General features: G+C 37.1%; 1 protein-coding gene across 3 annotated transcripts in view; it reads right to left on the bottom strand.

Annotated features, from left to right (window-relative positions):
- The window catches only part of LOC145674409 (solute carrier family 15 member 1), a 301,314-nt gene that overhangs the window by 253,629 nt on the left and 24,476 nt on the right, over window positions 1-23,209 (bottom strand). For 2 of the 3 annotated variants that reach the window (XM_081744435.1, XM_081744434.1), the window contains exon 2: window positions 18,041-18,237. The exons of the other annotated variant lie outside the window; for it this stretch is intronic. In XM_081744435.1, the coding sequence (XP_081600561.1) occupies window positions 18,041-18,110 (70 nt within the window). In that variant the 5' untranslated portion in view covers window positions 18,111-18,237. The remainder of the gene's footprint in view (window positions 1-18,040; window positions 18,238-23,209) is intronic. 3 annotated transcript variants of the gene reach the window in all.

The following is a 23,209-nucleotide window of genomic DNA, read 5'->3' as shown; positions in this document are numbered from 1 at the left end:
AACACAAATTTCATATTGAAATAGAACGTGACAGATCTGACACTTCTGGTGTCAAAACAGGAATAAGGGTGATAATTCTTATTCTTGAAACGCTGCGTGCACAAAAGCACTTCTCTTACCGTTTTTGCTCCATAGGGGTCCAATATTGAAACAAAAATGGTAGATTTAATCACTTTCGGTATCAATAGCGGGACAAATACTAAGTTGGAATATATTGCTGAAACGATTAACATATATAAATACCTTTTCCTCGTTATCTCTTATCATTGCTTTTCTCTCATGCCTGTCAATGTAGGCCGACTGACGTATAGAATTCTCTTGTAACTTTCCATGCTTGTACAGTCAGCGACAAAAGTTCTTTCCGTTTGATGAAATTAGTTTCGTAAATAACTTCAGAATGGAAGGACAATTTGAGTACAGTTTTCAGTAAATTAAAAAAGAATGTAATTCTCTGTATGTCCTAGTCGTACCACCGTTGTACGTTCTAGCAATACCACCGTTATTCCGAAAATGAATTTTAGCAAACGGAAAGAATTTTTGTCACTGACTGTACATAGGATAGTTTGGAATTCAGGACCAAAGAAATAATGCAATACTGTACCATATCATAATATACGCTTAGGGTGATCCTTATTTTTAGATTTCTTAGCTTTGTGGTGGACAAACGCCGTGTGCGTGGGTTTTCTCCGGATTCTCCCCTTTCCTCCCACTTGCTTCATCCCACCATTTAATTCACTTCTCATCACGTTCACCATCTCTTTAGCCTAGCTGGCATAACCGTGGAACTTAAAATTTAAAGATTTCATTTAAAGATGCCATGTAAGTTGGAAGGAATGATAGATACATCTTGGGTAGGGGTAATGGAGATAGAAACGCATCTATTACTGCATAGTACCATCATATCGGCCATCTTGAAGTCCGCCACATTGGATCGAGGTCCAATTAAAAAATTAGGAATGGGACATTTAATACAGTTTTGGGGTAGCTCTTCACCACAAACACACGTCTGACGCTATTTCCAACTTATCTCCGACTTACAAAGTATCTGGTGTAGTGAAAAGTAATCCATTATTTTGCCAATAGATGGCTTCAGTGATCTTTATCTCGCGTTGTATAAGTCCGATCGGGTTCAACGAGATGGCATTCAAACGATGAGATTGCGTACTACAAACACTGTTCAGATAGTTGTGATGAGTTGACTCAGTGTTGTGTGAGCACGAGTCAAAATGGACACTAGCAAAGAGAAAATACGCTATATTTTACAGTTTTTCTTCGATAAAGGCGAAAACGCAAGCCAGGAGGCTGCAAATGTGAATAGTGTTTATGGTCCTGATACTGTAACAGTCAATCACACGCAATTTTGGTTTCGTCGATTCCATTCCTGTAATTTTGACGTCAAAAATGGACCACGCAGTGGAAGGACAAGTGTCGAAAATGTCGATAAAATCATGGACATTGTCGCGTCCGACCGTCATGTAAGCAATGTGTCGATTACCCAAGAGCTAAACATTGCACAAAAACCGTGTGGAACCATTTGCATAAGGCTGGATACAAAAAGAAGCTTGATGTATGGGTGCCACACGAGTTAACTAAAAAAAAAAAAAAAAAACTCATGGACCGAATTTCCATCTGCGAATCACTGCTGAATCGCAACAAAATCGACCCATTTCTGAAGCGGTTCGTGACTGGCGATGAAAAGTGGATCACTTACGACAACGTCACGCGAAAACGGTCGTCGTCAAAGCGCGGTGAGCCGGCGCAAACTGTGCCCAAGCCCGGATTGACGACCAGGAAGGTTTTCCTGTGTGTTTGGTGGGATTGGCAGGGAATTATCTACTATGAGCTACTCCCCTACGGCCAAACTCTTAACTCGGAACTGTACTGTCAACAATTGGACCGTCTGAAGGCAGCAATCGCCCAGAAGCGGCCAGCTTTGGCCAATAGGAGAGGCATTGTGTTCCAGCAGGACAACGCCAGGCTACACACATCGATAGTAACTCGCCAGAAGCTCCAGGAGCTTGGTTAAGAGGTTCTTATGCATCCACCTTATAGTCCGGACGTGGCACCGAGTGATTAACATCTGTTCCTGTCCATGGCGAACACGTTTGCTGGTGAAAAAGTCGCTTCAAGAGAGGCTTGTGAAAATCGACTGTCTCAATTTTTTGCCACTAGGGACAAAGGTTTCTATGAGAGAGGCATCATGATATTACCTTCCAAATGGTAACACGTTATCGAACAAAACGGCGCATATTTGACTTAAATCGGATCACTCTAACTATGGTAAGTCAAACCTTCAATGTCATGCCAAAATAATGGATTACTTTTTACTATACCAGAGTGTCCCTTATTTTTCAGGTTCCGAAGATATGTGAAGCACACCCAAACTAAAGTAATCCATGGAAAAAGTAGCTCCATTCAATAATATTAAATGGTGTCCCAAGCGACTTCAAGTGTCGAATACTGTGCATTTACAATTTACAACATGGCATAATTTCTGAGAAAAATGAATTGCTTTGTAAACTTAAAGTATCAAATGATATGATACATTTTTTTTAAGTTTCTGAAAGAAGTAACTTTAAAGTCCAAATAGATCAAAGATAAGTAAGAGAGGGAAACATCAACCCGCCATACGTAACTTCCCTAATGGTTGCCTAACACCGTAGTTTCGGCCTGCAACAATATTAATCTTATGGGCTCAAAACAGCCCGTGGTTTTCGAGATCTCATTGTCGAAAGGATTGGAGACAAATATATAAACCTAGCATTTTGATATATAGACTAGTTGAACCTGCGCTCTCTACACAGCACATCTCACATATGAACTTGAATCTCCTTGTAATTCCTCACATCTGTATATGTCCCTTTACAGACACAACTGAAAGACGTCTTGATAAAAATCAAAAAGGGGTACCATAAAGGGGAGATTTTTTCGATTATTTTTTTTCAATATCTCGCATTGTTTACAAGAGCCTACTTCCGGTTAGAGTTTCTAATTCATGTATGATCAGTGTTTTCTTTCTTCTTACATGCAGTATGTAATAAGTAAATAGATTACATACACAATTAATTACATTGTCAGTGATATATGGTGTTCATTGGGCAAAACACTCCAAACAATAAAGATTCATCTTAGCCTGGAGAAATAGTTATCCTTTATTTTTTATTATTAATTGGCCATGAAACAAACGCCTGAGACATATGAAACCCATATATACAACTATATAATATATATACAACTGGAATATACATATATACAACTGGAATATATAATGCGTAGGATATGATGCTTTAGTTTTTTTAAAATTTCAACACTTCCAGTGTACCCGTAAAAATGTAATAAAAAATAATGGCCATTTTTTACATATTCAATTAGAACTGGACAATCTACGCAAAATTTGCAATCGATCAGTGAAAACTTCATCTTTCTAGAGCCTGTAGTTTCCGAGATCTCATTGTCGAAAGGATTGACCACAAACATATAAACGTCCACAAACATATAGTTTAAAGTAACTCCAAAGATGGCAGCACAATTCATTTGCATTGATTTTGGAGAAGGCTTGTTAAAATACTGTATAAAGGCTTTGAACAATAATTTTTAAAAATAAATTTTATGAAAAAGATCTATTTAAATAATTTATTTAAAGTGCACATACTTAAAAATAATTGTCTTTGATAAATGTGTAATCACAAATAACCATAAATCAAAAGTTTGAAATCAAGAGTTAGAGGTTGGAGCTCAGACATTTTTATAGCTATTGTAGCATTTTAATAGATAGATACTAATACTATCCATTAAATTATTCTTTCTCTACTTTTCTTATTTTCCTTCTACCATACCTCCAGCGTTATCTCCAGCGTTGCCAGCGTTGCCAGCGTTGCCATGCCGTGTGATAATTATCGAATCATACGATAATTTTGACCCCTGTACGATGTACGATAGCTGTTGTACGATAATAGGAACATATACGATAATTTAACAATTTCCGGTGAGAAGCAAAGATAATTTTGGGGGTATTTGAAACAAATTCTTTTATTGCGTAAAAAATATACGAATTTTGGAACATAGGAGTGTGTGACAAAATTACTTAAAACATTACAAAAATGAGTAACGGCTCGAGAAGGTAAATGACGCAGGTAAATTGATGTTAATCGGGTAGTAATTTAAAACTTTTATGTTACACTGTTAGCTACATTTTACGTCTATCGTACTTTAAAATCATAAAACCAATTTACCTGGTTACACATGTTTATCATTACTAGGAATTTGGTTAATCAGATCATTGCAGTTTAACATACTTTTTGAACACAATTCCGTATGAGATGGAACATACTGTAAGATTGCTTCAAACCACTTCTAATATTTGTATTTCAGACATGTAATTCCACTGTAATCAAACCGTAGTCCATGACCACGCACACAAGAAACCGAACGAGAATGGGGTAGTTACTAGCTACTTAGTATAGATAAGTTTTCACAAGTAATAGAGATGCAAGGGCTCGGAAAAAAACCGGCTTTTTTGGAAAAAAACTCGGTTTCTTCTGCTTTGCTTTTTTGCTTCGGAAATTTTGGGCTTTTTTCAAAATACTGCTTTAAATTGATAAAACAGTCTTTGTATCGCTTCTCTATAACACAAAAAAATCATTTAATTAGTGGTTGATGCTGATAATAATATAAAACATCGAAAATAAACTATGAATTTCGAAAAAATATTTCAAACAATTTTTCTTCAACATATTTACATTATAAATTCCACAGGATTAACCAATGTATATAATAAGAATTTTTTAACCTCCTATATACAAAAGTAAGCAGAGTTGGCAAGAACCGTGGTTGTTTTTGTATATGCCAAAAACCCGTTTTTTGGGGGATGTTTAAACCAGGCTTTTTTGGTTTAAACCAGGCTTTTTTGACTTAGATTTTTTGCTTTATGTATTTATATTACATATTCACAGAAATAGCCTAAGTTTGTTTCGCCTTGATGTTATTATGCAACAGCGGGGTTATGCCGGAAGAACTCCCATAAGCTTAAAGAAGTGCGGTCAGTAAATTTCTTAAGTTGAGAATCTCCCGCCCTAGCCATTGGGAAAATCCCGTCATTACTTGAAATGTAAGACAATAACGGGAAAATCCTGTTATTGCTTTGCATGTAAAATTTAAAGGTCAACGTACCACAATCAGTATGCTAAAACGGAGGTATTAAATTACAAATTTAGTACCGGTACGTAGATATCATTGAAAGTCCAATCCAAGCTAATGTTGGAAGCTACGTAGGCAATCGATAAAGGAGGTGGGCTGATAAGGGCCATTTTTCGCCCATCATGCCCGAGATGTGAAATGCATGGTTTTCAATAGTATACCTCATAAAAATAAGAAAACAAATATATTTTGACGGAAACCGCTATAAGTGAGAGGTAAAAAAAATAAACAAAGAGGTAAGTCGTGTGTTAATGAAGGAACGTAAACACTAATGTCATGAGTTGTAATCCGAGAAAGCAATAGTAAATAGAACACTAACGACAAGAATAAGAAGAATGAAGTCTACTACGACTATGAGATCAATATATTACATCGGAAATAATCAAGCATAGATAATAATCACACAACTGGAGACACTTGTAGCTAGTTTGCAGATTAGGCATCGTGCTTGCTGTCGTCATCCGAATCGCCATTGGACCATCCTGCAGCGGCGGCATCTTGTAGTGTATGAGTATATTCTAGACTTGGTTTCTTAACTGCGGTGGAATTGTGGCGCCAGTAAGCCAGAAACCATAGTACCGAAGCAACACGCGCACAACATCCGACGACCCGTGCGCCTACTTTACATTGACAGTACAACTGTATGTATGCGATGTTGCTTTGCTCTGTTTTGATCCAAATATTATAGGTTTTAAATCTTATGTGTCGTGATCGTAACTGAACTCGCAGAACAGAAGCATCGTCATGATGTATGTACAGAGAGTACATACCTTCGTCACTTAAGTGCTCGTGAGTGTAAGATTGGGTATATATATATGGGGGTGGGGGTGTTTGTGGGTATGGGTATGTATTAACTTGGATCGGATACATCAGGTAGTTATTGTTGGTCGTTGTTTTTCATCTTTTCCTTAGTATTGCAATATAGCGTATCAATGAATTCCCATAGGTACTTCATTGACGCGTGGTATGTATGATTCTTCTTATATATATATATATATATATATATATATATATATATATATATATATATATATATATATATATATATATATATATATTGCAGAAATTCATGCCATTCTGCGACTGGTTTTCCTGCTCGCACTTTTACTCATAGCACTTTCAGAAATGACACACTTTCACAATACTCCATAACGTGCTGTCTCTATTTTTGCTGCCCTACACACACATCCGCGCAAACAATACATTTGATTTATATATTTTATTGACATGTTGAGCATATATTGTCAGTCACAATCGGTAAATAACATCAGAGCTGGAGTCTCCAGTTGAACTCGTACATTACAGCGTATAAACGGTAGTCATCGCTCTATACTTTCGCGCAATACATTTTGTTCTCTAATAGGTAGAGGGACACGCTGAACCAAAATCAATTAGTACTCATATCAAAGGTTACACAGCGTTATATTATGACGAGTCAGATTTATTTTGGTTCATCGACTCCTTCTTCCTATAAACCTCCATCAAAGACAGCAAACATTACCAAAATGTCGCAAAACGCTGAAACGAACTCTTTTTGGGCACTCATTTTTATGACTTACTATTTTCTTTATCACGTATCTATTATCTTTACGTATGTAACATATCTTCTAGTATACAAATACATTGCAAACTTGTCGGAATCAGACACTTCATTTTTCAGTTGTCTGATGGGCAAAAAATGGCCCTTATCCGCCCACCTCCTTTGCCAATTTCTATCAATATATTTAAGCAATATTGGCTTCTTTATAAAACAACACGCATTTAGGCATGTAGAAATATACAATTTGGTTTGTTTCGTATATTTAGGCTTAACATCCTTACGAAATACCGAGGTTATCAAGGAGAAGACTTTCGCTTAAACTGACATCCGAACCGCTACTTGGGTTACGCATGAAAGAAGGATTGTGGTTCGACCGAGAATTGAACATGGGACACCTTGATTAAAAGGTGAAAGGGAAATAAAACTATTGCAGGTGGTTTGATATCTGGAAACGTTACCATGAAGTTCACACGATTCGCATTTTTCATACTTTTTATTTTTGTGGTTTAAACCAGTTATTAAAAAAAAAGTTGGTGTAAATCAGCCAACCCTAAAAGTAAACACTTCTTTTTAAAGAATACACAAATAACTAGCAAAATAGTATGTAGTATTTTTACTTCAAAATATTCCATACCCTCTTTTTGAAACAAAATAAAATTAAAATAAAACATAAGAGAAATACTTAGATTTATATGATACACTTAAAGGCTGCACATCTAGAGCTTTTGGTTCTGTATATTCTTGAAATTCTACAGTTAAGTTTTATAGAACCACCATCACAGTTTACCCAATCCTCAAGTTTTCTGAATTTTTAACAAGAGGGATTCAACATATCATTACGGAACTCCCCCCCCCCCCAAAAAAAAAGACTACGGAATATATTTAAGTTAAGCTAAATACAACTGCACAACAAACATGACTGAGTGATTAGCTATTGCGTTTCTATCGGGAAGTCCGGGATTCAACCAACATTCGACCATTCTGACAAAGCTTTTCTTCATTCCATCTGTGAATGTGGAAATAGTGCGTGTACTGTGAGTTGGGCGACTTCCTTTTTTATTGTTTTTAAATCGTTATTATTACTAATTACCAGCAGTGACGGTTTTGCGAAGGTTAGGGGGGCGGTCTTTCGGACTGAAGCCCGTTCCCCAAAGTTACGGAATGTCTGCAACAAACGAAATATCTATTATTTATGCCTTTACTCATAAACTTTAAGCTCCCGTCAAATAAAAATTACGAATGTTTAAAAAAACTAAACATTAGTAAGAAACTCTTCCCAAAATACTTTTCTAAATCCGCTACTGATTCTCAGTATAAAATGATTTTTAAAGTTGTATCCGGAAGATTATTGCTAAACATATAAACGAAACGAAATATTAGTTATGCCTGTACTCATAAACTTCAAGCACTTCCCAAATAAAATTAGGACTTTTTAGGAAACGAAACAATCAGAAAAAACCCTCCTAAAGTACTTTTCTAAATCCACTACTGATTATTTGTATAAATTGGTATTCAAGGTTGTGTCCGGAAAATTATTGCTAAATCACTTCACAGCTACAGTATAAGTGCGTTTGCACACGGCAACGATAATATCGGTGGAAGCCCCGATAATATCGGTGTCGGTGTCGGCGTACTTTGCACACGTCGCCGACAATATCGGTGGAAGCCCCGACAATATCGTTGCCGGTGATGAGCGAAGTAAGCGACACACACTAAAAATCTTCTCCATATATGAAAACAAATTTAAAAAAGTAATTGGGAAAATTATTTTTTAAAACAAGGACTACAAAAATTGTTTTGAAGAGGCGTGGAGGACGGTACAAAACTTACAAAAAATAGCCCTATGCCTAAACATGTTTAGATTTAACAGTGCCGTTTTAAATAGATGCTGTAAACATATTATTTTCGTTTCGATGAGAATTGATGCTGCTGTACATTGCAAACTATATTAGTTCTAATTTTTGTTGGAACACTGTTACATATTGTATGTATATTATTTTGTTTTCCATGCAATTAACATTAATGTCATAGTAGATTAAATGATAAGATTCGAATTAGAAATTCTGTTTTACATTGCTCCATACATACACTGGCGCAAATCCCGGGGGGATGAAGGGGACATGTCCCCTCCACTATTGGAACTGGGGAGATTGTCCTCTCCCAATAATCCGATTTGAAATGTGTTTTTTGGGAGAGAAATTTGATTGTGTCCGATCGCCAGAAAGGAAAGTGAGATGAAATTAATGTCCACTCAGAATAAGCCTCAAACCTGTCCGCCTCCCAATGTTGAAGACAACTCTTCTCCCCTGATCCTCCACAGCATTGTTTCTCGACTACAGAAATAGTTTGAACATCGCTATATATATAATATGGGAACGATATTACCCCCTCCCCCCCTTTCAATGTTGAAGACAGATTTGCGCTGTTGTATACATACCTGTCGTTTCTCGTTTCTTTTTGTCCATGAACTCAAAATCCTGGGCAAGGCTTGCATAAACTTTTCGCCATGCTTTTTGTTTTTCAATCCTGTCCTTGAAAGAGTCTGTTATCTTATCCCATATGCAAGGTCTACATTCCACAAGTTCAATAAGGGTAAAAATATCGAATGGAAAAATTACTGCCATCCCTAAAAATCTAAGCAAAACTAGAAAGATACGAATGCAATAATACACAATCTTTTCATTCAGTCACTGTAGCTAAACTGCACAACTCTATCAGGGGGTCGATCCCGGTACAAAGGGGAGAGGGAAAACTTGGATACATGGCTTTGGTCTTTATTTTCAATTGCCATTCCACAAATTATTTTTAAAAAGAGGGATTTGGGATAGTTTTGGAAATGAGAGAAAAAAATCTGCAACAAGTGAAGCATGAAGTCACATCCCTATTGTTGAGAAAATGCCAAATGAGTAACTTGTCCTTGGAGCTTTGGAAATAGTGTTTGATTGTGCTGATTTCGTTTCAAAATAATAATAATTCTACTTTAACTTGTCGACAAATATTCTATTCACTCATTGCTTATTGAGAGGAACCGGGAAAATGATCTGCACACAATTCTGATGAAAATAAAAGGCAGTAATAATAATCTGGATTTTTTCCATATGCTTATGTTCACAGTGTATCAAACTTTGAAAATTACGCTTAAATTAATTTCCAGAATGTTTTAAAATTTAAAAGCATTAATAGATTAAAAATATATACCATCAAAGAGTGTGCGTGAGAGAGAAAGAGAAAGAACAAAAATAAAAAAGGAGTGGAAAATAATCAAGAAATTGGTTATCTAAATTTCCTATATTCTATTTGGTAATAGCTATTTAGAGAGAAACCAGTACTCTTCAGACTTCCCACATTTTATATTTATTTAATAAAGGGAATTAACTACTCCAAAACAGATACTGTAAAAAAAATAATAAGCTGTTCCGAAGTTGTTTATAGGAAATAATAATAATAATAATAATATACAATTGTAATAGAAAAAATGGAAACAACAAAATTCCAAAGACAAGAAACGAAACAAAAATACACAGCGCCTTGTCACTCACTCTCTTCATCTAACCCGCTGACCGGCCGACATTATCGGTGGCGTGTGCATCCAATCATAAGAAAACATTGCCCCCGACAAAATCGGTGTCGGCGGTACCGCCGACAGTATCGGGGGCTTGGCCGACAGCATCTGCGTGTCGGAGGATCGGCCGATAATATCGGTGGCGTGTACAAGCTACAATTTGAATACATTGAAGTCGATTTCACCGCCGACATTATCGGTGGTTCCTCCGATATTATCGTTGCCGTGTGCAAACGCACTAACAGAAATGTGGAAGTACGGTTTGACGGATATATTGAAAAACGTACGCTTTGGCGGATAAATAGAAAAACGGGCAAGTTTAACTTTTGCGCTAGAAGCTAGAGTACTAAAAGCTCTTAGAAATGAAACACGGATGACAAACTAGAGAAGAAAAAAGATGTCGATAACTCAAAAGTTAAAATAAAGTTAAATAGCCTCTAAAATTACCCTCAAATACTACATTCTTCATGTTAGCTTTAATTCGTAAAACATGTGCTCCATCCATCTTGATGGTGAATTTCAGAGCGAAATATCACATTCAGGTCATGGAATTCTTATCTAACTATAGAATATACTATAAGAAAGCTATTTAGATAGAAAAATCATGAAGTTGAAAAAAGCCAAAAATTTCCAAAATTCTCGTTTTTTTCCCAAAAAAGCCGGCTTTTTATGTGAAGAAAACCATCGATTCAAAAAAGCCGGCTTTTTTGCATCTCTAACAAGTAAACATATAAAGTATTGAAGGAAAATCAGATTTTTATTCGATAGACTGGTAAAGAATTAAGTTTCAATCTTGTTTACTATGCAGCTTCTTAAATAACATTTAAACTGTAAACGTTCGTGTTACTTTTGTCTCAATAATAATAATAATAATAATAATAATAATAATAATAATAATAATAATAATAATAATAATAATAATAATAATAATAATAATAGATTGATATTGAGACTGGAAACAAAAGGATAATTTTAGGACAAAAGCGATAATTTTAAGTTTTACGTACGATAATATCTCCTGATCAGGTTGGCAAGGCTGCATACTCCCTACATATCATTCAAAATGTAATTTATTCTCCAACAATGTCTTAATATCAGTGTGCGAATTTGATTATTTATACTGGGGGGGATAAAATTAGGCCAACAGGGCGTAGAGTCTGAAGGTGCAAAAATTCAAAGTGAGACAATAATGTCTTATCCACCCACCCCGACATACATAAATATGATATGACGTGTAATAAATAAGAGATTTATTATTTCAATAAATCTACCGACAATAATTATGTATATGATGTCACCACACCTAATCTTTATGAACGTGTGCAAATATTGTACTCATTCTTGTGTCCGTAGCCCTCTAAGGTTTATTTACTTAATAATTCAGCCCGAGCGATAGCCATGATCGCAAGCATATGTTAATTTTTCCGCTCATTTTGAAAATTTCCACTTTGCGTTATTGCACAAAACCTTGCAAAAGAAAACTTACTTCAGCATTATGAAAACTACTAAAATTATCAGTGAAACCGGATTAACTTTTTTAAAAACATCTACGTATTCGCCTATTATACTAGAAATGGATTGTTGCTGGTCCCGATTTCTGGCAACAAGGTCAAATCGAAGGTCAACTATTTAAAAACTCAATTCAAATTTCGAGCTTGCGCTTATACTCCCCGCTCTCCACGATCTTTTTTATCCATTCCGTGACGGAGCTAAAAAAGTCAACACTTACAAACTGTTAGGTTACAGCTGAGTTCATTTACTTTGTGCTACATTATAAAATGAAGTATAAACATTACATTGAAATTTTCCAGACAGCATTTATTGGCGTGGACAGCAAAGTATACAGCAAAGAGAACGATGGGAAAATGAAGGGTTGACTTTTAAAAAAGCCCGCTCCAGTTGAAGTGCTTATATAGACGCGAACAATGACACAGAGAACCAATCGTATTAGAAAATGTTGAAACAAATCCTCAATTATGCAATAAATCACCTTCACTAACGTGTCTGCTCACTACGAATGCACCCCAGCGTGTACGTTAACATATAGCTACGAGAGAATATATATCTCAGATTTTGAGTACAGTTTAAAAAGTTCATTTCCGTAAACTGTAAAAGACAGTAACGTCCAGGCAATAATAGTCCACTTTAAGTCCACTTGTTCTATTTATTAGATACTATGCAAACTACTTGTTAATAATAGCCCTTCTTTCACCTGACCAAGAAATCTTTTATAGAAATAGCTATTCACTGAATTTTCTAAACGAAAAAAGAAAATGGGAAAGAAATAACACTCCGAATTGCCTGAACAAGATGATTGTGATTTATGGGCACATTCCACATCGGTGTCCGTAAAATTTATGTATCGCAACCCAACTCAAAAATTTCGGATAACCATTATAATTACCATGCCAATTAGCACAAATTAAATGCAACTTGACACAAACCACTAGGAAATGAGGACCATGCGCTAACAAAGAATAAACTTGAAAATGAAATATAACAAAAATTAAAACAAGATAATAATCGATACAAATGTAGAGGATGAATATGACATGTCCAACCTTCGTCAAGTATGGTAGAAGAAGCTATGGGCCTTATGCAGAGTCGTTCTGACGCCTGATTAGTATCATACTAAAGCGTTCCACTAACATATGTTTCCTGCAGTAGTTAGGCCTTTAGTATGACTCTAATCATAGGCCAAAATGACTCTGCATAAGGTGGTATATGTTTAGTTGTTCTTGGCTAACCGCTTAAAGCATTTACTAATCCATATGTGACTTTGTTATGCGCAATTAGTACATTCAGATTCACGAACGACAAAGAACTGAATTGTACGAGGATACGGTTGCAAGTAACAACTGTAGTCATAGTAATATAGTTCAACTAAACAACGGTCAAAACAGTGGGGAAATTAGAAATAACCAAAACTGAATAGTTTACATTACTCATTTCGAAATACAGCTAGCAGATTAAACTTACAAGAAATGTCAAAAATCAGTGAGATTTGGTGTTATGCCAAGCATAGTTTGGGGTGAGGGGAAAGCGAGTATCCCCGGTGGGGATACTTCAGTTGATTTCTTTGGGAGAGAACAAAATGTGATTGAGGGGAAAATCCTCCTCATCCCCCCGGTAATTCGCACCCTGATTAATATCTTATTAATTACTTCCATTTATATTCTTTTTCTCATTATACCTAATGTACCTTATTGGTTCATTGTTACAAATTTTACGTTCACCTCAAAGTACGAATTTCCAGAACTCGAGCATTTTGTGTTGACTTCTCGTAGTGCAACGTTTCTACTTCTTACAATGCAATACTCTTCATCCCAGTCATTTCTGTAACCCTTCATTCAGCCACTCACAGTATGCTTTTCATCACAATCTTCTTAAAGTTGGTTTAAAGGGACAAGATTTGTCGATAGATGTCACTATAGTCTTCGTCTCTCTCTCATGATTTGTTTTTACCTTCCACGAAAATTCACGATTTTTCTTACAAATTTCAACCTACAGACTTCAAATTTTTAGAGAAGGAACTTCATAATCTATCGAAGGCAACAATCCGTACCGATTTCTTATTTGAAATTCTCTTCATTGTTGCAATGGCTTGATTGTTGAAATGGATATCCAAACCTTTAACGATGGAACTGTTTCAACAATGAAGAAAATTCTAAATAAAAAATCGGCACGGAATGTTGCCTTCGATAGGTTATGAAGTTCCTTCTCTAAAAATTTGAAGTCTCTAGGTTGAAATTTGTAAGAGAAATTGCGAATTTTCGTGAAAGGTTAAAAAAATGAGAGAGAGATAGGAAGACTGTAGTGACATCTATCGGCAAGACTTGTCCCTTTAAATCCACCTTAAGGATTTTTCATAATTTCCCCTGCCGTTTCTATTTGAAGTTTACATTTAATAATTACGTTAATAATATTATGCAGGTATTGTATAATAGGCACCTAATCTACTGCCTTGTTCTGACTTCTATCACAGGTTCAATCATCTACCCATTACTGCTTTAATCTTTTTTAAATTTATTTTCGTCTCATGTTATTTTCAGAGCCTTTCCTTGTGTTCTCTGGCATCATATTAATTTTCGTTTCAGATTCTGCGGTAACGACCATTTCATCATTAGTCCTTCTACCTCCTATAATCAATATGTTTCCCAATCAAACTCTTATTTGATACTCTTCTAGACAGTACTCGTAAATGATGTTACTGTGAGATGAAATTTTTATCAAATACATCTTTCCATGTCATCATCCTATATAATTTGCAACTTTAAATACTTGGTTCATATGTAACTTTTTTCGAATCTTTGAGCTTTTATCCTAAGCTTTTTTAGTACCTGTATTCGAGTCACTTGCTGGAATTCTATGTTTTATTATATATATCGGGAAAGACTGCAGTGGCGATGCAAACGAAATATTACTATATTCAGTGATGAGAGTAGTTTTTGTTTTGAATACATTGATGGATCTGTGCTTGTATGTAAACTTTCAGGTGAACGGAAAAATCCAGCGTGTATCCATTTGTCATATAGGACCCACACTAGACTTTCTGGTAATTAGTAAGAGAGGGGGCAATAAATCAGCTACATATTCGCCTTTCTTAAGGGAAATATCAATATCAGTAGTATGTTGTACCTTCGTAGAATTGCCAACGCTATCCTCAAAACTTATCTGGACATTTGTCTTCATTAGCACAATGCGCGTTTCCATACCCACAAGTGAACCTTCACCTTCTACCCGGAACTCTTCTTCACTGGCCTACTAAATCCCCGGACTTAAGCCTTATCGGGCACTGTGGGTCATTATGAAATGGCACTTGACCGCCAGTTGAGCTCACGATGATCATTTCATAGACAGACATACAGCATCTGTACGACTAGCTACGCATCTGAGCTGTTCCTTGCGTGGCTGCTCGGGGAAGTTATGTGTGGTATTAGGGCGAGTGTTGTACGTTTTTGAACAGTCTGTATAACATGTTCAGGATGTGTCATGTTGTCATGTTGGGAACAGTACCATTACTTTTTTGTTATATAACAGAGCAGGAAGATCAAAAATAGTCCCCATCAGCATCGACGACCCTCTGCCAACGTTCTGGAAGGCTATGGATTCCATGGCGGTAGAACTTAGTTGGCCGTGAATCGAAGAAGGTATCAAGTGCAGTTTCCACCTCTACTAGGAATTTAAATTGGCGTCCTCTAAGGTGATTATCCAAGTAATGCAACAGGTAATAATCGGACGGTGCAATGTCTGGGGAGTACGGCGGATGCAATAGTGTTTCCCATCCAAGGCGTAGAATGGTGTCCCGGGTCATCCTAGTCAGGTGGGGCTTAGCGTTGTCCTGTAACAGGAGGACTCCTTTGCGATTTAGAAGTTTTGACTCCAGAGTATTTGAGTTTTTCTTGAACACGGCTCAACTGCTGACAGTACACAGCTGCATTGATGCTCTGACCACCCGATTTACGATTCCGTGAGAAGTCCAACAAACACACAGTGCAGTGCAGTGCTGGTTTCGGCTCTTTTGGATCCGGTTCATGAGATGCTAACCAATGATGACGAAGCCGTGGAGTTTCGTACAGGATCCACTTCTCATCATGTGTCAACACCCTGTCCAGAAATGGCTTCTTCCTCAGACGAGGCAGCAAAGAAACACAGTTGTCTCTCGGTTTGCCTTCTGGTCCGGAGTCAAATCATGTGAGACCCATCGACCCAACTTGTAGTGCTTCCCAAGTTGATGGAGGTGCTGCCGAATGATTTTTCCACTCACACTGAATTGTACTTCTAGTTCCTCACATTTCTGGACACTGTTCGCCTCAATTGCTGCCTGAAGATCTTCGTTTTGTACATGTGTTGGTCTTCCGGAACGTGGTGCGTCTTCGAGAGCTTCGTCAGCGTCCTTCAACTTGTTAAATCACCGCTGCACGGTCCACGTAGTCACGACACCCTCACCAAAGGCTTGGCATATCTTCCGCCTCGCTGAAGCGGCGTTTGACTCTAGTTTGAACTCGTACAGCATACAGCAACGCCCTTATACAGCATACAGCATACACAGTGTAACTGAACTGCCACAACCAGGTAGTATGTTGGATGTATCCAAACCAACAACTGACCTTCGCCTTATCTCCATTCAACTCACGGTGTGAGGGTCAATTGAACACAGACCTCCACAAAAAGTGACAGAACTTTCTTGGTTACTTTTATATTATATAATATTTTTTCCTGAGGGATTGTTCCTAAATTGAGAACCGGGGGTCAAGAGTAACCCATGCCTCTACATCGTGAAGTGAAAAAACTTGAGATGAGTGCGTATAAATGTCAGAATTTATATGGCAACTATCGCCGATCATTAGAAAGTGAATATGGGAGAAGTATGAAATAAAGTAAATAGACGGGCATCATCCTAGCTACGTATAAAGCTACATGAACTGATATAAATTAAAGGGGTACTTCCGTTTGAGATGAAAAGTTGAAATTTGGCACGATTGTAGCTTTCCAGGACTAACTGATAGGAAAATTACCAAAATTGAATATTTTAATTTTTAGTGTGTCTACAGGAGGGATGAGGAAATTCCCCATGTTATTTAAATGGGTTTTTTAAATCTATAATATCATATTTTAGGTACTTGGAATAAAGACTTGAAATTCGGCATGCTTGTACGTTTCTGTTAGTGTTATCTAAGTAAATCAACAAAAATAAAAATCTCCAAATTTAGAGTAGTTTTATAGGGAACTGAAAAATCTTTCCCATGTTATATATATGGGACATTTTTTACAGTCCAAAATATTTAGGCACTTCCGGCAGGATCAGAACAATGAAGTTTGGCATGATTGTAGCCTTCCGGTACTAACCCGCAGGAAAATTGCCAAAAGTGAATATTTTTAGTTTTTAAGTGGTCTAAAAAGAGATGAAGAAATTCCCATGTTATTTAAATGAGCGTTTTCTTGGGATACAAAATCTTATCTTTTAGATAGTTGAAATAGGGAAAGAAACCTGAAATTCCGTACAATTGTGAGTTTAAGAGGTACGAGGGTGTAGGCTTAGCAAACGCGGGTGTCTGGAAACGGAGCCCCCAGATAGCCAAAAGTTGTTATAAAATTACATGGCGAACGTATTTTACTAGATCCCAAACGGTTATCATCAAATATACAGTTAAAGGAGGGCTCTGGTAGTACGAAGACTACAACAATTTATCCTTCTACAAGCGAGGTTCCTTTCATCGTCTCCGTGTCGAAGTCGGAAGAACACGCGCGTAGTAATCATAATCTTGGTGGTTCCTCCCACCCAGGGGTACATTTGTTTTAGTGTCTTTAGGCTCACCTTAATGTACACAAATCACATATGTAGGCGATTTAACATATTTTGGGGGAGTAATTTTGTGGTTTTATTGGCGTTTCGTTACGTCTCTGCCGCTGGTGGTATAATTTTCAAAACGGAAGTGGGGCCACCGCGGATCGTCGCTGCGGAGCCGCCTTTTTTTTTTTATTAGCGACATGTCGCTAGTTGCCCATCGGTGGTCCACTGACGCTAAGGGCATGGAGAATTTACAGTATTGATCAGGAACGATATCTTATTGCCTACCCTGTAGCAGCCTACATACAAAGCTTTTACGAGAATTGACTAGTTTTGAAACATGCATTCCAAAATTCCATTAATTAACACTTAAATATGACAGACACAAACAACGCTTGTGGTAACTAATGTGCATGCTGGTGGAAATAGAACTAAATATTGAATCACCTACCTTCCTCTATGCAGAATTCGTCGCACTCATCGTCGGAATCTGACAGTACTAGCCGCGGCGGTCGTCGCATTGTAACCACCGCCAAGGACTAATTGGAGGAGCCCCCAAATGAAAAGGGGACAGAGATGATTACAGCCGCAGAGAGGCAACATTCACAGCTTGAATCTTGCCAGATGCAGGACACACACACGCCACACCTGAAGCACACAAACACAACACAAAAATCAAAACGATACAAACATAGAAAGCATGATACAGAAGAGATTAGTAACTTAATGAGGTCTGCTCACAACTTCATTAAGTTAAACATAAGCTAGCATATAGATGTCAATCATAAATTTAGGACACAAGTATTGAGAAGTGATGTGGCGTAGAATTCTGCGATATTCCGAATTTGGTTTAATGGATGAAGTACATTCAAAGTCCTTTTCACTACAGAGACTATATGGGAAGTGGATCTACAGCTTAGCTTAACCACATTTTGAACACATGACTGGACAGCCAAAGCCTCGTATCTCATGCCCACCTCAGTGCGTACTAGGTAGAGGCCTCTTCAACCTTGTGATTGGAAAACACGACCAATGCACTCAAACCTCTGCCTTCACATTCTCGTCTGCCTCTTTCTGTGTGAGCTTGGCTGGCCTATCCTCTGTCAACATGCGGCTACCCTTAACGTGTGATCTCAAGCGCATGAGCTCTCACTAAGAATCGGGTCTTTGCCTCCTGCACCGTACGCTAACCACATAAGCTAGAGAAAGTTCATAAATATCTGGATTTGGCTATCAAAAATATATATCTATGGAATATTTAAACCAGATCAATATATCAAAACATCGAAAGATAACAACATATCGGATTATTGATCTGTGTGATTTTTGATATCGATATTGGAATGTATTATTCGACTACTTCATCGAGATATCGCACACCTGTCTTAACACATTCTGGATTTGGAAACAGAGATAGAGTAAAGAGTGTAATTTGGTTCCGAAAACATCTCTGTCATTGACGACATGTACAGATAGTTATTGGAATAATGGGAACACGTGGAGAGATGAAATGAAATGAAAATTTTCAGTTCAATGTCCCACGATTATGCCCTTTAGGCTAAGGGAGACGGATGATTAAGACAAGTGAATGATGGTGGTAGCATTTGTGAAATGAAAATGTGGGAAAAAAACGGGAGTGCCATGAACACGACGTTGTCTCGAAAAATCCCACGGACACAATGTTGTCCATCACAAACTTATTTGGCCGGGGATCGGACTGCGGACCCCAAGCACTAGAGGTAAGTGTTCTACCACACAGCCACCGTGCCCCCTCAACACTTGAAGAAAACTCGACTTATGTGATTATTATAATGTATGACCTACTAGCTAGCAGAACAACTCTGACTTGTTGTGCATTAATTGTTTGGTTAAAGTTTAGCATTCCTTTTTGCACTAAATTTCAGCGCTATTCCACTGGAAATCAGACCCGGTACCCTGTGCATCAAATTTGTAGTAGAATGAAGTCATATGCCATGAATAATTCTGAAGAACATTGTACCATTCTTCATCAAGTACAGGATTCGTTAGCAATGAAGCAGGAGGATATCTGCAACGGGGTCTGAGTACCAGAACCGATTACAGATGTAATTTTCAAAAAGTCCACGAACAATCGCATTCATATGTCTGGTGTTCATGTCCATGAGCCTCCGGAACTGCACTAATATTGTTACAAAACACTACATCATCCTTTGTTAAGAAATAGTCTTTGAAATCACTATGATACATGTATGTCCTTGTACTTCCTGTAATAGATACCAACTTTTGAGTCTAGTACCTAAAAGTTTGGTTCGACCTTGTTGTTTAGACAACTGTTAATCCCGAAGGAGATAATTGAGATCTGCTTGAGTTAGTAGGTGGTGATCGTGTTCTGATGAAGAAGCGTCGAATGTAGATAACTTCTATCGCGCCTTTTTCCCCCATAGTATGCACTGCGTCAGGGTCAGCCATCAATTAAGATATTTTAGCCAGGTCCGGCCCTAGGAAATTTGCCGCCCCCTGCAATGACATCCCTTTCTTCAGAGAGAACAAATCTTAAAAGCCACGATTTTAAGAGTGCTACCCCATCATGAACAACGAAGGCGAGGGAAAATGCACTCACACTCAGAAAAGCCTAAACACTACAAATACAATCTCGTTGCCTCTGTTTTTTTTTTCTTTAAATAATAATCTATTATGTTAGTGAAAGATAAAGCAAAAACACACCTGCAGAGGAAAGGTTGTAATCTTTTTTATAGAATTCAATATCGAGCTTCAGTCTCAATATACCAGTTTCCAATTCCAGTGCAACTAGCTCTTTTATCTTTATTTCTCGATTTCCTTCTACACCTATTTTTTTAAAAAGAAAAAATTTGTTTCCACCTAAGATGATAAAGAACTTGTTTGTGACAAAGACACGACTGGTATCATATCAAAACTGTGATACCTAACTAAATTGAGCAGGTGTTCGCTGTTGTTCGAGAATTGAGTTATTGTAGTTGACAACAATCAAGCAATTCATAATGGGATTTGTTCGACCATTTGCTTTAGTATTGTCCATGTGACCTTAAACTAATGCTACCTAAACATGATTTATGAATGTAGTATTCAAAAAGAAAGTTAGCTTAGCAACTTTAACTACCTTCATATTAAGCGTGTTTCCAAGAGAAATGTTTATTTTAAATAAAAAATTATGACAGATTTTGCCGGCCCCTGCAAATGCACGTGTTACACATATGATAGAGCCCTGACTTTGCACAGGTTAGGCGCTACTCGTCACTATGTAATACAATCCGTATTGCAAATGAGAAAATTGGATACGCAACAGTATGTTTGTCTTTAAATGTGATTTGTTTTATTTTTGTTAAACAAAAATAGCAATCACTGGAATGGTCTTGTTGTTCCCTCCAGATCATGGGAATTGCAAAAGTAATTTTTCACAGGATGTATGTCATTTTTCCATCCTGTGCGAATCCACACACATGACACACAACATATATTCGGAGCCCATAGTTTATCAAAATCACTGGCTTTACAGTAAAAATAAAGCTCGTAACACCTTTTTGACAAGTAGCGTAAAATTTCGTCTCCGTAATTTAAGGGTTATTTCACCATAAATGTAGCAGAAATTGTCCGTATGGTTCAACATTTTCTTGCCACTATGCAAGCTTTTTGCTTTGTTCTTTCTTTGTTTTTCACAACACGAGAAACGAAACAAACAAACAAACAAACAAAAAACACTGCACACTGTGATTGCAAAGTGGGTCCTCCACAGTAAGCAAAAGATAAACCTTAGCAACAGTGAACATGGAATGCATATCTGAGAACTCTCTTGAGAGCATATTCGGGAATAATACCATATAGAGAATCCCTTGCATACCCATTACACATTGATGAAATATGCATTTCTGAGTTGCATATGTATGACTCACTTTACGCTGATATGCATTGCCACTCCATGTTCTCTTGAATTCAAAACACCACATGTTAAAATTTGGCTTTTCTACGATTTTGGACAGCCCCAGCTCTGAAAATATGCACTTTTCCTGTCAGGTCCATATGAACATTCTTTCTTATTTTGATGTGAGAAATCATCTCTTGCAGTTTGTCGATATATATATATATATATATATATATATATATATATATATATATATATATATATATATATATATATATATATATATATATATATACACAGTGAAACCTCTATAAAGCGGACACCTCCCGTAACGGACATATTTTGTAATCCCCAAACACTGCAATAGGAAAAAACATATTGGCAAACCTCTCTAAAGCGGACACTCCCTAGTACGGACACGGACAGTCTTTTATGTCTTTTATAGGTATTATTTACCTCCGTATTACGGACGGTTTTTCTAGAAACAAGTTAAAAAGTATAGTAAAAATTCATTTTTTTCATATATGTGTCACCAAGGAAGCAATATGACATTTAGCTTCCTCAACTGTTTGCTCAGCAACCCAGATGAAGCGTCTCTGTTTAGCAACACTCTCATGTCCTTTGCATGCATCCCACTCCCACCCAAGCTATTTTAGACACAAAAAAATGATTGACAGTTGCCCGACGTTTTGGGATGACATGTTATGCTACTGTCCCTCTGGAATCTCTGACAAAGCAGAAGACAAGTTTGGTATTTTTTGCCCGCGGGTACGCATATTGTCTCAAGAAAGACACTTCTGGACTGCAATTAACCCACAAATTAAAGTGACATACTGAAAACGTAGTAAGTAGTGATAAGTGTAAAATGCAGAGAACTATAGCATCTTATTTCAATGTTGTGCCTCGAACATAAGAGTATTGGATGGCGGAGGATAATGCAGGTATCGTAACATTTTGGTAATATTCGTAAATACACGATTCATACAAAAAAATGTTCTAATTACATATCACCTTGATTACTAATTTACGTAAGAAAATATTATATATATATATATATATGTGTGTGTGTGTGTGTGTGTGTGTGTGTGTGTGTGTGTTTATGTATGTATGTATACGAGGGTGGATGGGAAAGTTCGTGGCCTGCTCTACAAAATTAAAAACTATTTGGATAAGTTATGTTTTATTTTTCCACGTAATCCCCCTCGACCGAGATACATTTACTCTACCTCTCCGGTAACGCTTCTATACCACTATTAAAATGCTTTCTCGAACCCTGCAAAATATCCCAGTACATCAGTTTTCATCTCTGGATCCGAAGAAAATCGCTGATCCCGTAAAAAAAAAAAAAAAAAAAGTTTTTAAACAAGTGAAAGTCCGAGGGGACCAGATCAGGCGAATAGGACGGTTGCGGAAACAGTTCGAACCTACAGGAATGAATTTCTGTCATGGATGCAAGGAACGTGTGAACGCGCGCATTGCCCTGGTGAAACAACACGATGTGACAAATTTCCATCACTTCTGTCGACTCAGCGCCTATAAACTCCTCACCTGAAACAGCAGAGAAATGAAATTTTGCATAGTGACTACCAACAGGTGTTCTAAAAATGACGCCCATGTCAATAAAATAGGAAGTGGGGTTAGGAAGGGATTATATGTGAAAGTAATCTAAAACTACTGATATTAATGTCGAATTCATAGATTTTGGGGTCACTGATATGAACACTGGCACTCCTGACGCCGTTA

This window comes from Thermobia domestica, chromosome 17 (genome assembly GCF_964235325.1).
Source record: "Thermobia domestica chromosome 17, izTheDome1.hap1.1, whole genome shotgun sequence".
NCBI lineage: Eukaryota > Metazoa > Arthropoda > Insecta > Zygentoma > Lepismatidae > Thermobia > Thermobia domestica.
This window is presented reverse-complemented; position numbering and strand designations above follow the sequence as displayed.